The 16,545-nt window shown below is 42.3% G+C and overlaps 1 protein-coding gene across 1 annotated transcript in view; it reads left to right on the top strand.

Moving 5' to 3' along the window:
- Positions 1–454: 454 nt before the first annotated feature.
- slc35f3b (solute carrier family 35 member F3b) overlaps positions 455–16,545 on the top strand; it is a gene marked incomplete at both ends in the record, with an annotated part of 167,014 nt that continues 150,923 nt past the window's right edge. Inside the window, 2 exons of the mRNA XM_080739995.1 lie at positions 455–567; positions 3,095–3,309. Coding sequence (XP_080596121.1) covers positions 455–567; positions 3,095–3,309 — 328 coding nt within the window. The remainder of the gene's footprint in view (positions 568–3,094; positions 3,310–16,545) is intronic.

The raw sequence follows: 16,545 nt of genomic DNA on the forward strand, positions 1-16,545 counted from the left end.
ATGAAAAAGTTTGAGCATCACTGACATGGAAACAGGTTTCTTGGCACACATTTTCACGATTTTTCAAAAATAGCAGATCTACAAGCTCGCAGCGCGGCACTCGGTGCCGCGCTGTGAGCTTGTATATCTGCTATTTTTCAATAGTTAACATTCATGGGGGGCCCACAGTGAATCCTTGTACCCAGGGCCCAGAATGTGGTGTGACGCCCCTGTCTGCAGCAACGCACTGAGTCTGACTGAATGCGTCCACAAACGCAGTCCCACTTTCAGCGCTGCGCTCCGGTCCTCCTCTCCTCTCCTCTCTGAGCTCAGATATGCCCAGGCAGCGATCATGTTGAGGCGGACGGCAAGCGGAGGAAGGCTGCTCCTCTCCGCCGGAGGACCATTAACTCTATCCACGACAGCAGCGGGTCTAAAAAATTAAAACTCCGTCATTTTGGAGCGGCTTTGAATCATGTACGGGGATGGAGAGACCACTGGGACCATGTGGGACAGAGTTGTTGCGCCCCGAAGCGACTGCATGTGCTTCCTTGGACCCCCTACCAGCCTGGAGCCCCCCGACCCCATGTAAGAAGAGTGTGTTTAACTTTTACCATGTTATAATAAATATTGTAATTTCCTTTAGAGCCTAAATAACATTCTGAATTGGCATGCCACCACTGCTGCCAGGCAGGTGTATTGGATAGGCTAGATTATTAGCTGCCCACGTCAGTTAGTTTAGCCTATCCAATTAGGCCTACACCTGCCCATTGGGGCACTTGATGTTGAATAAAATAACCTACTCTATAGCCTAGTGTGGATATGGAAGATAGTAGGCTAATACTCTCTTCTTAGCAGCTTTGTTTTCAATATTTATAGCCTAGGCTACTATTTATGTGGCAGTGCATGTGTTGTCATCCAATTAACAATAAAATAACTAAATAATAAAAATATAACTAAATCATAACACAAAAATGAAGAACAAAATAACCTACGCTTGCCTACTCTATGCAATAGTGTGGATATGGAAGATAGTATATCTACTCTACTCTCGCATTGTTTTCATTCATCCATCCATCCATCCATCTTCAACCGCTTATCCGGAATCGGGTCGCGGGGGTAACAGTTCCAACTGAGACTTCCAGAGTTCCTTATCCCGAGCAACTTCCTCCACTCCCTCTGGGAGTATACCGAGGCGTTCCCAGGCCAGTTTGGAGATATAATCCTTCCATCTGGTCTTTGGTCTGCCACAGGGTCTCCTCCCAGTGGGACGTGCATCGAGGACTTAGCCTATTATTGCTGTGACAGTGGCAGTGCACTGTTTGTCACCCAGTTATACATAAGACTAAATAAGTAGATAGCCTACTAGACGTAGGTTATAACAAGTGAAGCGAAAATACAGTGTAATTTGATGATTGGGCGACTACCTAATTTAAACACAACATGAGTTCAGACCACCACCATTCTCCAATGTTTGTTTCATTATGACGCTATTAAGCTATACAGCAGCCTATTATTGGACAGAATTGTGTTTGTCCTGTTAAAAAAGCAAATATCAACTACCACCTAATGACCAAATGTTAAGTAAGTGTGACAGGTATAGATTACTGCAGCTCCTAAACATGCCATTCCTATGGACGCATTGACCACCTAAACCAAACCCTTACCCTAACTTCAGTAGGCATGGCAGTGGGTAGGAATGGCAGGTTTTTTAGGAATGGAGAGCTGCCCCATAAAAGGCTGTAGGCTTTTGGTTCGACTCGAGTTCAAGCAAGGTTTTGTGCTCTAGTGCATTTGGAACGCCGGCTGTCACAATAGTGCTTTCCTCGCCGCTTCAAATTGCTTCGGAAGCAATGCTTCCCAAAGGATGGAGTCATTAGTTGTACAGTTACAGTACAGTACACACGCACATTCCTCAATGAAGCATATATCTTTAGCCATCTTATTATTGTAGCCTATATTGTGTGACTGTATACATCACTACCAGCAAATGGGGTCACTTTGGTTCAGTGTCAGTCCCTTTCACCAAGTGTGAACGCAAGGCCAGTGAAGGATGCTGATTCCTCACTGGACACGCATCACGCAGCTGACGCAGGCGGGCACATCTTTTATAGTACCTCAATGCAGAAAATACTCTTGTTACAAGTAAGGCTAGGACATTTTACTTGAGTAAAAGTGCAAAAGTCTTGGAACCAAAACATACTGTGCCAAATGTGATCAAAGTGAAAGTTTCATAACATTTTCGAATTGCTGAAGTGTAAATTAGGGCTTACATGGTATAATGTGTAGATGTGAACTAGTAAAATGGACATAGCCTATTCAAGTAATGTGAAAGTACCTCAAAATTGTACGTACCGTAAGTACAGTACTTGAGTAAATGTCCTTTGTTATTTTACACCTCTGGTGGGGACCCACTAGATGGACTCTCAGCTTCTATCCTCCATGGGCTTTATTGTGGTTGTGGTTCTCTTTTTTTCTCGCTTTAATTTCAAGGACCCCTACCGTTTGGTGTGCAGTAGGCCACAGACCCCCATAACTGAGTTACTGGCATGTAAGTTAAGTAAGCCTTGTTGTGTCCCATGCAGTGTGAGGCGTTTTGATACTAGTACATCCCCTGGACATACTGTAGTGTCGCAGGGACTCGCCACAATTATTCCATAGGACAGTAGACTGACAGGAAATGGGGGAGAGATGGGGAGTGACACGCTGCAAAGGTCGTCCGAATCGGGAATCGAACCGGCGACGCCGTCCGGCATCAATGCCTATGTGTGACAATGTCTTATGTGGTATGCACCTGGACCAGTAGGCCAACGGGCGCCCCCACATTTTTATAGTCTTTGACTCTTTGATATATGACCCAGCCGAGGGATTGAACCCCGATCTCCCACTCTCAGGGCGGACACTCTAACCACAAGGACCCCTGGTGGTCCCGCTTTGATGTTTGATGTTGATGTCGCTATATACAAACTGACCTGTAAGGGTCCAGTTCTAACCCCCTAACTATCAGTAATATCGCTGGGGACCCCCTGGAAACCCCCCTCCTCAAGGACCCCTGGTGGTCCCGCTTTGAGGACCACTGCTAAAATCCCACCCCCCTTTTGTCTTCTCTCCCCAGCGGGATGCGCAGGTCACCTGACCTGAGCCCCAGAAGGCTTTCGGACATCAGCCCTCAACTCAGACAACTGAAATACCTGGTGGTTGACGAGAACCTAAAGGAGGACCTGAGGGCGTCCCGCTCGGTGGAGGACATCAGCAGCGTCTCCATAGAAGAGAGAATACTGAGAATAACTGGCTACTATGGATACCAACCCTGGAATACGTGCAACACTAGTAAGTGGATCATTTCTAGAACACATACGTTACGTTGCATGGGGTTGCTGGTGAATGACTGTTGAATTTCCATGACATTTCTAAATATACATACTGTACATACAGTATGTAACGCCCCCGGGAACCGAATCCAGGTCTCCCGCGTGCCAACATCCTAAGGGGAACATATGAGGCAGTGGCGTCAGTTCAGCAAAAGCTAGGGTATGGCAAAGATGGGACATGGAGTCCTCATGCGCACGCCTGCAGGAAAGAAATCTGGGTTTTTTTTCCCGGGTTTCTACGGTTTCTTGGGCTGTGGAAGGTTGTTCAAGTGCAGCTAAACTTGTCATGTTAGTAAACTAGCCACAATTAACAATAATGCATTTCACCTGTGCAGCTGACCTGCAGAACCTGGGAATATACCATTTTGTCAAGAGAGGGAGAATACAAGTGTGGAGAATATCATTATAATACCTTGTTAAAGTGACTATTTTGTAAAATGTTGCATTTGTAGTTATTTTACTGTAATTTAACAACATAATAACCAGCACAGATAGACAAAGAGACATTCATGGATTTATATTTAAAAGTAACTGTAAAAAGCAGCTGCATACCCCTGCCATCCCAATTGACGCCCCCGATATGAGGCTTTTGGTCACCAGACAGAGAGAACTAGTACTAGGCCTATTGTATAACCGTGTTGCATAATTATGAAACTTTTGAGACGCTTTCCTCAATGTCTGTTGAGCGCTGCGGCTGCCGCTGAGAGATTTGAGACTAGCTTGGAAGTATTCCTCAGGTTTTTCTTTCAAGTGACTATTTGTTTAACCGGTGTAGCTTTGATCGCTCTGCGTTGTAATGAAGTGGAGACAGAACTGTCTTTGGAGACGACACTCCTTTTAATTCTGACAGAAACACAGAAAATGCACGTCTCCAAGTCAGTGGCTTTAATAAAGCATGGACTCCGATATTATTTTGTTGTATACGGAGACGATAACTAAAGCCACCCACCTCGTTCAACAGGGAAGTACAGGAGGAAGAGGTGGAGGTGTGGCAGGGGGCAGAAGGAGGAGACTTAAGGAGGAGGAGGAGCCACTATTTACATATGGAGAATTGAGTCAGGTTGAAACCCTTATTTGTATAATATTTTGTGTAATTATACACATTTATAATTAATACTGTTACAACCGAGTAAGCATGTTTGGGCTCTCACAGCACATCTCCATATATAGTACCTGGATCTCCATATATGGGTACCAGGGGTCCCCAGATATGGGTAACTGGTCCGATATACATCACCAAGATGACCAAGAATTGGCACAACCTCGACCTTTAGGGCGAGGTCTCATGTCACTCTGAGGCGTCTTACTACTGTAAATCTTTTTTTATAATACTCGAACATTTGGCGGTCTGCCTGTAGTAACTCTGAGGACCCCCTTAGGGGTCCCGGATCCCACATTGAAGAACCCATGCATGGCCTACAGAGAAATTCAGAGGTTAAAGGAGTAGTTCACCCCCAAAATGACTTTTTTTCTATTGATTAGTCATGCCATGGAGAGTAGAGTTCAATAATATTTTTTGTTTTTTGTCACATTCCTAAGACAAAAATTTGATTCGAGTAAATTTTACCCCCATTGATTCCGGATGGGGACCCGTTTCGAAACGGGTCACCATCCGGAATGAATGGGGGTAAATTTATTGTTATCACATTTTTGTCTTAGGAATGCGACAAAAAACAAAAAAAAATATTGAACTCTACTCTCCATGGCATGACTAATCAATAGAAAAAAAGTCATTTTGGGGGTGAACTACTCCTTTAACAGAAATCTTGCGTTAATCTTCTCTATTAAAGGTAGTGTGACCTTTTGCACTTGAATTAGTCATCTGCAAGCAGGCACCATGGCTCTGAGAGCACAGGCGACACCAAGGTAGAGTCACCACACTGTCACTAGCAGGGGTGTCACACCAACATTCTGGGCCCTGGGTACAAGGATTCACTGCGGGCCCCCCATGAATGTTCTTCACAGGGGGAGGGGGTTTAACCCATTTAGACTGGGAACGCATTATTACGCATTATTTTGTGCTTTAACTATTGAAAAATAGCAGATATACAAGCTCACAGCACGGCACCGAGTGCCGTGCTGTGAGCTTGTAGATCTGCTATTTTTACAAGTCTTTGAATATTTCAAATCCTTCTAAGGTTTTTTTTAAAAACATGTTTCTGGTGGTGCTCAAACCTTTTCATGTGAAGGACCCCCAAAATTATATGTATTTGACCAAGCAAGGACCCCATCTCAAAATATGTAGTTCCAGGGACCCCCCAGAAACAAAATTTGAGTTACAAGTGTTTGCTTAAAAAATACATATACATTAAAAGATTTGCACACATTTTCACAACTTTTCAAAAATAGCAGATCTACAAGCTTGTAGTGTAGCAGTCATTGCCACGCTGTGAGCTTGTATATCTGCTATTTTTCAATAGATAAAGTATAAAATAATTAAGGCCCCTCCACCTTGGGTCCTAGTAACTCAGTCCCACTTCTCTCCCCCCTCCCTCCTGTGACTCCCCTGATCACTACACAATAGTTCTGAGGTTTAATGAGCACATGCACAGAATATATTATGCCCGAGGCGAGTCCCATTACACGACCGGGAGGTATCTGAGTCATAACAACAAGGCAAGATGAGATAGAAAGGGAATAGATTGGAATCACAATGTTCTCATCAGGCGGTCGTCGGTTGCAGTGGAGGACAAAGCATTCAAGCCCTACAGTTCTTGAGACCAAGTATAGAATGATACTCCTGGTCAAAATATTGAGACTTGACTTGGACTCTATAGCTCAAAGACTCAAATCATCTCTGACAAAATGGTTACTTACTCCAATGCGCTCCAATACGCAACTTTGTGTGTAAGTCCATGTATGTGAATACTGAATATGTATGTCCCTATCCGTATATGTCCCTATAGAGCATCGCAGCGGAAGTGGATTCCTGGGGTCACTTAATATTCCCCATTCATTTTCGCCATAGACTTTTACAAAAATATTTATAACAATTATGTTAAGCCTCGAACCAAGCCATCCAGGATGGAGGTGAATCATGACCATATAACCTTTTTTTCTATGAAAAGAACATTTTGAAAATCACTAAACAAAGGGTAGTTATTAAATGTAGTATATCAAATAATGTAATATTAAAATATGTTTTCACATAGGATCAAAGGTTATATGATCATGATTCATCATGAAAGTCTGGAAAGTGTCCACCAGGCCTGGAATTTCCTCATTTTAGGGACGAGGCCACTTGGCCTTTAGTGTTTTTAGGGCACAAGGCCAAATGCCAGGGCAGGAAGACCATACAATAATACAAGATCTTAGTCCATTGAAATCATTAATTGAATTTAAGGGTTAAGGATGATGAGTTTATTTAATAAGTAAATAATAGTATTTACAATCTGATCCATGATGAGCCCTGCACCAATCAAAGTCACTGGATAGGTTTAAAGATGGGGACTCAGGGGAGTTAAGATACTGGTGTCTACATGACAAGAAAGAGAAAAAGGACAAAGTGGAACAGTCAGCTGGGGCATTAAGGCCAGTGTGGCCTCAGGTCATGCCAATTGTTTGAGGGGCATTAAGGCCAGTGTGGCCTCAGGTCATGCCAATTGTTTGAGGGGCATTAAGGCCAGTGTGGCCTCAGGGCATGCCAATTGTTTGAGGGGCATTAAGGCCAGTGTGGCCTCAGGGCATGCCAATTGTTTGAGGGGCATTAAGGCCAGTGTGGCCTCAGGTCATGCCAATTGTTTGAGGGGCATTAAGGCCAGTGTGGCCTCAGGGCATGCCAATTGTTTGAGGGGCATTAAGGCCAGTGTGGCCTCAGGGCATGCCAATTGTTTGAGGGGCATTAAGGCCAGTGTGGCCTCAGGTCATGCCAATTGTTTGAGGGGCATTAAGGCCAGTGTGGCCTCAGGGCATGCCAATTGTTTGAGGGGCATTAAGGCCAGTGTGGCCTCAGGGCATGCCAATTGTTTGAGGGGCATTAAGGCCAGTGTGGCCTCAGGTCATGCCAATTGTTTGAGGGGCATTAAGGCCAGTGTGGCCTCAGGGCATGCCAATTGTTTGAGGGGCATTAAGGCCAGTGTGGCCTCAGGGCATGCCAATTGTTTGAGGGGCATTAAGGCCAGTGTGGCCTCAGGGCATGCCAATTGTTTGAGGGGCATTAAGGCCAGTGTGGCCTCAGGGCATGCCAATTGTTTGAGGGGCATTAAGGCCAGTGTGGCCTCAGGGCATGCCAATTGTTTGAGGGGCATTAAGGCCACTGTGGCCTCAGGGCATGCCAATAGGCTCTATGCATATACGCCATTTTGTTCTACTTCCGGGTGTCTTTCGACTTCCTTCACAGGTGTTACTGATGATACTAATGAAGGCTCTGTTTGATTTATTGCACAGTGGTTCTTTAATTTCAAGGACCCCCATAACTCTGCACAAATGGAATCAACAAATGGAATCAAATGGACCCTTGCGGGTCCATTTGCTTCGATTTGTACACTCTCAGTTACACACCTGTATGGGGACATTTGAAACCCACTCAAGGACACTTTGAGGCCCACTGGTGTAGCAGAGTGTTTCCAGTGAGCCAACATGCACAATATCTGCACCCTGACTCTGTTTGACCAGAATGGAACAGACCCTTCATTAGTATCATCGGTAACACCTGTGAAGGAAGTCGAAAGACACCCGGAAGTAGAACAAAATGGCGTATATGCATAGAGCCTATTGTTTGAGGGGCACAAACTGACCAAACCGAGGGGCAACGACGGCCCTGCAATTCCTGCCTCTATGTCCACCCATCTGTCCACCTGTTAAGTGGGTCGGCCGTGGGTTGGCCGTGCACATTTTAATGATGAACTGCTTACTTATTTATGTATTATTAACCAGTATATAAAATGTTACTGTCTTTATACATGCATCATAAAGTTGAAGTAACACATTCAGGCTATCAGTATTCATGTAACTATTTACATTTTTGCTGTCTTCATACTTGCATAATGACGATATATATTTGATATTCTAGTCTGAAACTGATGTAATCATTATGCATGGAATTGAAATTGAATGCGTTTCATCTCTGAGCCATTCAAAAACACTGTAGGCACACAAAGCACGTTGTCAATCTGACCAGGTTTAGCATAGTGACACTGGCATCATATGGAATACATTTAATCTGACCAGGTTTAGCATAGTGACACTGGCATCATATGGAATACATTTAATCTGACCAGGTTTAGCATAGTGACACTGGCATCATATGGAATACATTTAATCTGACCAGGTTTAGCATAGTGACACTGGCATCATATGGAATACATTTAATCTGACCAGGTTTAGCATAGTGACACTGGCATCATATGGAATACATTTAATCTGACCAGGTTTAGCATAGTGACACTGGCATCATATGGAATACATTTAATCTGACCAGGTTTAGCATAGTGACACTGGCATCATATGGAATACATTTAATCTGACCAGGTTTAGCATAGTGACACTGGCATCATATGGAATACATTTAATCTGACCAGGTTTAGCATAGTGACACTGGCATCATATGGAATACATTTAATCTGACCAGGTTTAGCATAGTGACACTGGCATCATATGGAATACATTTAATCTGACCAGGTTTAGCATAGTGACACTGGCATCATATGGAATACATTTAATCTGACCAGGTTTAGCATAGTGACACTGGCATCATATGGAATACATTTAATCTGACCAGGTTTAGCATAGTGACACTGGCATCATATGGAATCTTTATGGCTGAACTCCCCAACACAAGCACAGGTCAGGGCTCTGTGCTTGGCCCTTTCCTTTCTTCCCTCTGCACCAATCTCTTTTCTCTTTTTGATGAGATGAGGGTGTCGCACCAAATTCGGGGCCCTGGGTACAAGGATTCACTGAGGGTAGGGCTGTCACGATATGACATTTTATATGACGATTAATTGTCACTCAAATAATTGCGATTAACAATTTAATTGTGTTTTTGTCGTTACAATATACGTTGTTATAATTACTTTTTAGGCTTTGAAGTTGCACATGGCAGATATGACACAACCTAGTATACAAAGAAATTACTGACATATTTGACAACTTTCTACTTAAAAAATAACATTGATAGTGGAAATAGCCGATCTACAAGCTCACACTGCGTTGCGATGAGACACGTTGTGAGCTTGTAGATCTGCTATTTCCACTATTTCCGAAAATGTTTGTAAATGTATGAACATTTTTCAACATTCACGATTATGACGATTATGACAAAATATTTGCGATTATGACAAAATATTTGCGATTAGACGATTATGTAATAATTGTGACAGGCCTAACTGAGGGCCCCCCTCACATTATTACGCATTATTTTGTGCTTTAACTATTGACAAATAGCAGATATACAAGCTCACAGCGTGGCACTGAGTGCCGCGCTGCGAGCTTGTAGATCTGCTATTTTTGAAAAATCGTGAACATTTGTCCAAGTCTTTCTAAGGTTTTTTGTTGTTTCTATGTCAGTAGTGCTCAGACATTTTCATGTGAAGGACCCCAAAAATGATATGTATTTGGCCACGAACCCCCATCTCAAAATATTTAGTTCTAGGGACCCCCCAGAAGTGAAGATTTGAGTTACAAAATGTCCGCTTAAAAAATACATATATTTAAAGATTTCCACACATTCGAGGGCCGCGCTGCGAGCTTGTAGATCTGCTATTTATTTAATAGCTCCACCTTGGGCCCTCAAATAAAACAAGTTTTTAGTCCATTGAAAGAATTTGTTGAATTTAAGAGATAGGGATGATAATCTAATCTGCAGTGAAATAGATAAATGAAGGTATTTACAATCTGATCCATGCTCAGCCCTGCACCAATCAAAGTCACTGGATTGGTTTAAAGATGGGGTCTCAGGGGAGTTACGATTTCAGAATCTCAACAAAAGATAGCGAGCTTATAGATCTGCTATTTTTGAAAAATCGTGAAATTGTGTGCAAGTCTTTGAATATTTCAAATCCTTCTAAGGTTTTTGAAAAACATATGTTTCATATGTCAGTGGTGCTCAAAACACTGCATATCTACAAGCTCACAACACCTCACAGTGCAAGGCGTTGTGAGCTTGTAGATCGGCTATTTTCGGCAAAGAGGTTTTGTGTAGAGGGGAAAAAAGAGCACACTAAGTACAGAGTGAAAGGTCAAGTTTATTACGGTATGTATTGACGGCTCAAGTGGTTAAATATCTGAAAATACAATTTGACATGAATCCAAAATACACTGGTGATTGTGCTGTCAAACGATTCAACTATATGTAATCCACAAAAAGGTTGTGGGGGTCCCTGCTTCATCTCTCTCTCTCTCTCTCAACTAAGGGGTCCTTGGCCTGAAAACATTGAAGACCCCTGTTATTTACTGCATAGTTTATTCTTCTCTGACCTATTTGCTTACAGTGGACACCTCCCTGCGTACAGACCAGGGTCATCATTCTTTAGCTGTGGCCACTCACTGTGTCAGAATGGAGACAAAAGGTGTTTCCTTTGTCTTTTCTTTTCTGCAAGGACATGTGAATTTGGCAAGGGGACTCCTAAAAGAAAGGATTTGTTTAAAATAAAGAAAATCTAAATTTCACAATTTTTCAAGACTTTTTCATACATTTTCCAAAAATACCAGATCAATACACTCACAATGTTGTGAGCATTTGAGAACCACTGAACGAGTGCACATACTAAATGGTAAATGGTGCATTTATATAGCGCTTCTATCCAAGGCGCTTTACATAGATTGTGCATTACATTCACCCATTCACACACACATTCATTACATTCACCCATTCACACACACATTCATTACATTCACCCATTCACACACACATTCATACACCGATGGCGGAGGAAACCATGCAAGGCACCAACCTGCTCACCGGGAGCAACTAGGGGTTCAGAGTCTTGCTCAAGGACTCCGCGACACCAACTCTGGGATCTGCTTGAGCTGATACATACATGAATAATAATAAAAATAGGAATGCCAGGTTAAAAGTGGAGAAAGATGGAGAACATAATGCATAAAAGAGTTGAATTTGAGATAAAGCCGAATGCTAAAGGCCGGGGTGGCTGTTGCTGTCCCCTGGAACCACAAATTGTTTCCCTAGGTACTTGAAGGCAGAACTGTGACATTAGGGCAATCTGGGAACCCATTCGATAAAAAAAAGGAATATTCATTGCACCCCTGCTCGCTCTTAATCGTGTTTATATACATTTGATCAGTGAACTAAATCCTATTTCTCCAGCTGTCATGTTGTAAAACATAACGGCTGTAGCTGGTTATTTCATATCGTTGTCGTGCAGAGACCGCGCATCTCCATCTTTCAACTTTTCATGTGGTTTGTTAATGCCCCCACTTCATGGCTTGTCTGTTCGTTTTATAAAAATAAAACCCATGAAAAGTATTAATACGAGATTTTGACTGTAATAATAACTACATTGGATCCATTCTTTTTTCTTTTCTTTTTCACCTGAAAAGTCCTGGTTTGGGACATACAAGATTTCCACCTGGCAGCGACGATATTAAGATTGATCTCATGGAAATGTGGATAAGCTCTAACTGAAATCCTTGTTTCATGTAGACGTCTTGTTAGAGCCATTTTCTGTAGTGTCGTCAAAGACAAGGCCTTATCATTTTCTGGCACACGTTAGCCCCTTAAACCCTCAATACTTTGACTGCAGTCCCCCAGGGCTATTATACACCAGGCCCCCTCCTGTTTTCGCTCTACACTAATTATCTTGGGCAAAAAATAGCTGATCTGCAAACTCACAGTATTATCAGGAGCAAGAACACCAACCTTCTGAGCTGTTTTTTACTAGCGACAATCAGATCTTGCTATGAATAAGAGCTTATATACAGTACTGTCTCCGTTGCTCAAACAGAACAGAAGAAAAATATAAATTATATCAATTCTCCTTTTCTACATGCCTGTATGTAACCCATGACGGCACAAAGTGGATAGGTCACAGTATCTTTACTGTTAATCCACGTGTTTTAAAATTAGCTATAGATAGATAGATACCTTTATTATCCCAAGGGGGAATCTATATTTTATGCACTTTATGCGTCTCCCCTAAATCTCTCTTTGCTCTAATTCTTTTACTGCTTTTAACTGCAACATTGACCAGCCTGCTCAAATAGGAATTTCACCCACTTCACCATGATGTAAATGTAAAGTGACAATAAAGATTGATTCTGATTCATGCAAGGCTGTTATCAGCAAACGTTCGCCCCCCAGAATAGGGACGCTAGGGATTTCTTTTGGTTAAGAAATCATGTTAGTGGTACATTTGTGTTCCAAAAGGAGTCATATTCTGTCCTTAATTTATACATGCTTGATGACAACTCAACAGCATGTACCCCCCCGGGGGAAGTTTACAGCTTCACCAGGCACAAAATGAGCTGCTGGTTTCTATTTTGAGTTGTGCATATTTCGGCCTGGTGGGACTCCAAGGAGAAGGGTGGGATCCTCAGAGAGAGCCTGTCTCCACATCATGCTGTTACAGCTGAAGTGTCTCTTAATAATACTACATGTTGTTATTTATAATGCACTTTACATTTGAAAACAAATCCCAAAGTGTTACAGAGTTGAAATAAAAGAACATCACACAACTAGCACATTATTGTAACACATTAAAATCACACGAAGGCAAACCAGTGTACGGTAGCTATAAAAATGTGTTAAAACGTTTTTTCCTCCTTAAAAACAACAGACTGCGGGTGGTCAAGTAGGTACAAAAATATTGGTATCAAATTAATGTTATTAAAGTAACAAAAATAGGAAGTACTCATGCAAGTTTTCACAAGTTTTCAAACGTATGAAATGTATAAAAATCTTTTGAAAAGTTGCAGATCTACAAGCTCACAACGCGTCACGTCGCATTTACCCCCCATGCATTTGGGTCCCCATCCAGAATCAATGGGGGTAAATTTACTATAATCATTTCTTTTGTCTTAGGAATGCGACGAATACAAGTCTCCATGGTGTGACTAATCAATAGAAAAAAGGTTATTTTGGGGGTGAACTACTCCTTTAAGTACATTTACTTAGTTACTTTACACCACTGGAGCGGAGGTTGTAAGTGGAGGTTTGTGGGGTGAGTAGTTCTTTGAGGTACCGTAGGATGGAGCGTTACCGTAGGATGGAGCGTTACCGTAGGATGGAGCGTTACCGTAGGATGGAGCGTTACCGTAGGATGGAGCGTTACCGTAGGATGGAGCGTTACCGTAGGATGGAGCGTTACCGTAGGATTGAGCGTTACGGTGGATGCACTGATGGGAGAACAGGGAGATCTAATATACTAGGGCAGAGGTGGGAAACTTTGATGATGGCGAGGGCCACTATATTTCCACCTTCAGATCTACAAGCTGCGATGCGTTTTGAGCTTGTAGATCGGCTATTTTTGCCTCTTTTGAATTGGAATCCTGAATTCTTTTTTGTTCTTTTTTAATTGGAATCCTGAAATGTAACATTTTGATTCAATTTCAAACGCATTTAGTTATATACTCATGTTAACTTTATGAACTTAAATACAAATACATTGGACATAGAAAATGACATTTTAATACTACTATACTAGTCATTAAGTAGATAGACTGACAGAATTACAGAAGGTCTGACAGAAGGTCATGTTTCCATGTTTGGAATTGTAACAGCTGAAATCAATAATATATCAGTATTCCGGTATTAACCTGCGGGCCGCATTATGTGAAGGTGGGGGCCGGATGTGGCCCCCGGGCCGCCAGTTGCCCATGTATATACTAGGAGGAGATGGGAACTCAGTGCAGCGAACACAAGGAGGGCTGTGCTGTGATGTGCTGGTATTTACGCTTTCTCATCAGGATCCTATAGCAGCGCAGCGCTGTTCTGTTCTGTTCTGTTCTGTTCTGTTCTGTTCTGTTCTGGCTGGGTGTATTTGAAGCCTCTCTTGCTGGGGATCCTGAAGAGACGTGCACTGCAGTAATCCAGCCTGGAGGAGACAACGGCGTGGACGCTTGTTCTCTTCTTAAGACAGTTATTCTCAAGCCTTATCATTTCAAGAACCCCTGTTATGGGTTGGTTAGGCCACAGAGAAGCTGTCTTGTGTATATACTACATACTTCTATACTTAATTGACAATGGCTGACACAATTTTAGACCTTCTAAAATGTTTGTTAAAATTTAAAGAAAGTTCAAACTTGTCCAACATAGTCACATCAGGATAAATTCCTGGAACATTTTAGAATAACAGGAGGCCTCATAATGACCTACATTTGTCTCACTGGATTGGTACAGTTTTTGTGCAGATCTTTCATAGAGTTATTAATACCTGTACATATCGGGGAAATGTGGTGAATGGTGATGAATCCAAGTCTCTTGAAAGAGGAGTTTTAGAGGTCAATAAGTTGTTCTCTCTCTTATTTCTTACTCCTTGTAGACAGTTATTTATAATCATGTTATTCATGTTATAGCATTATGAAGTGTACTCAAGTATGCTGCTTGTCTCTCAAAGGTACTGTCTGTACTACAACTTTTTTTTGGACAGGACAGTAGACTGAGAGAGATAGGGAGTGACACGCAGCAAAGGTCGTGGGGATCGAGATTCAAACCCACAACACGTGGTCAGGCATCAGAGCCTACTGTATGTGATATGGGACTGGACCGCAAGGCCAGCGGGCGCTCCAGTACTACAAATTCTCTTAAAGGTGTAAAACACCTCTGGTGTCATTTTAATGTCCACCCAGGCTTTTGTAGGCAACCCAGACAGTTTTTAAGTTGCTTAATTCAATATTTAGATCTACTGTATATCAGACACTGGAGGGTAAACCCCTCTTTAAATCAAAATAGCCGATGTGATTGATTGATTGAGTATTTTATTAGACAAAAGTAGAGAACATAACAGGTATAGTCAATACATTAAAAGAATGTAGTACAGTACAAGTACAGTTAAACTCCCTGCATAAAAGGAACATCCCAAATACGTCCTTTTATGGTCTTTTTTACGTCGGACGTCTTGGTATTCAACTCATGGATATAGAAAAAAAGAAAAAAAGAAAAAACATTCAAATATCATCACAATTATAAAAACAGTATATGTACAGGGTAGGGGAGAGAAGGGGGTGGGGCTAAGCACACAACGCCTCGCATCGCGAGGCGTTGTGTGCTTGTAGATCGGCTGTTTTCACTAGTTTTGTGCGACGGTCTTGTATGATGAAGCAGGGCTTTGCTTTACCAAAAGACGTACACATTTGAAACTTGGTAATATGAGGTTTCTGCCCGACAGTGACGATATTTTAGTGATTATGTTGCGAGGAAAATGTTGAGATAATAGCCATATTGGTTAACTGACTTTGTACTTTGTAAATAACTTTGTACTTCAAGTTTAAAATGATACGAAATATTTTCGCAAGTGTCCAAATAAATTCCAAATATTATCAAATGATCTCGCGGCACCCCAGGGTTAGCCTGACTGCAAGCGTCAGACTCTATCACACACTTCGTTTTGGGAAGAGAGTCTGAGATTTCGGGCAGACATTCCACTTCTGGGGGGACGGGCAGGGGGTGGTTTAAAAAAATGTTAAGTTGACTTGCTCTTAATTGCTCCCTCTGAACTTCAAAGGGCTTGTGAGCTGCTGTAATTATACAAGTGTCAATAGCTCGTTAGTCCCTGAAAGCATCAAAGACTACAATCTGTTTGACACAGACTCGCCTGATTGGCTGAATGGTTTTGAACCAGGCCACCACCCACCATGTGCCCCAAGCCTACAGCCCTGATTGGCTCGCCCTCTCTGAGGGCTGGTGGAAAAAGCTTATTTAATGTGAAGGGCCAGACTACACAACACCACCACTACCAACAGGGGGTGGTGTTGTGCAGTCTGGTTTATTAACCAGGCTACCCCAGGGTGCCCCGTCACCCACTTTGAAAACCCCTGCTGTAGGCTACAGTACATGTGTGAGTGAGTGACAATAAAACCCTTGTGATTCTTGTTTGTGTACAGTAGGTTCAGTAGCAGTCTGAGGTGCCACCATGATGGGACGCACAGGGACAGCTTCAACAACACTCTTATTTATTTTAGGAAGTGATTAAAAAAACTGGAGTACAGGATGTTCTGGAAACATAAAACCATATTCATTTTTAGATATCAGCCGGTCATCTAATGCCATCTTAAGAAAAGACTACACTTCTTTGCAAAA

The sequence above is a fragment of the Nannobrachium achirus genome, assembly GCF_963921795.1.
Source record: "Nannobrachium achirus genome assembly, chromosome: 13".
NCBI classification, from domain to species: Eukaryota; Metazoa; Chordata; class Actinopteri; order Myctophiformes; family Myctophidae; genus Nannobrachium; species Nannobrachium achirus.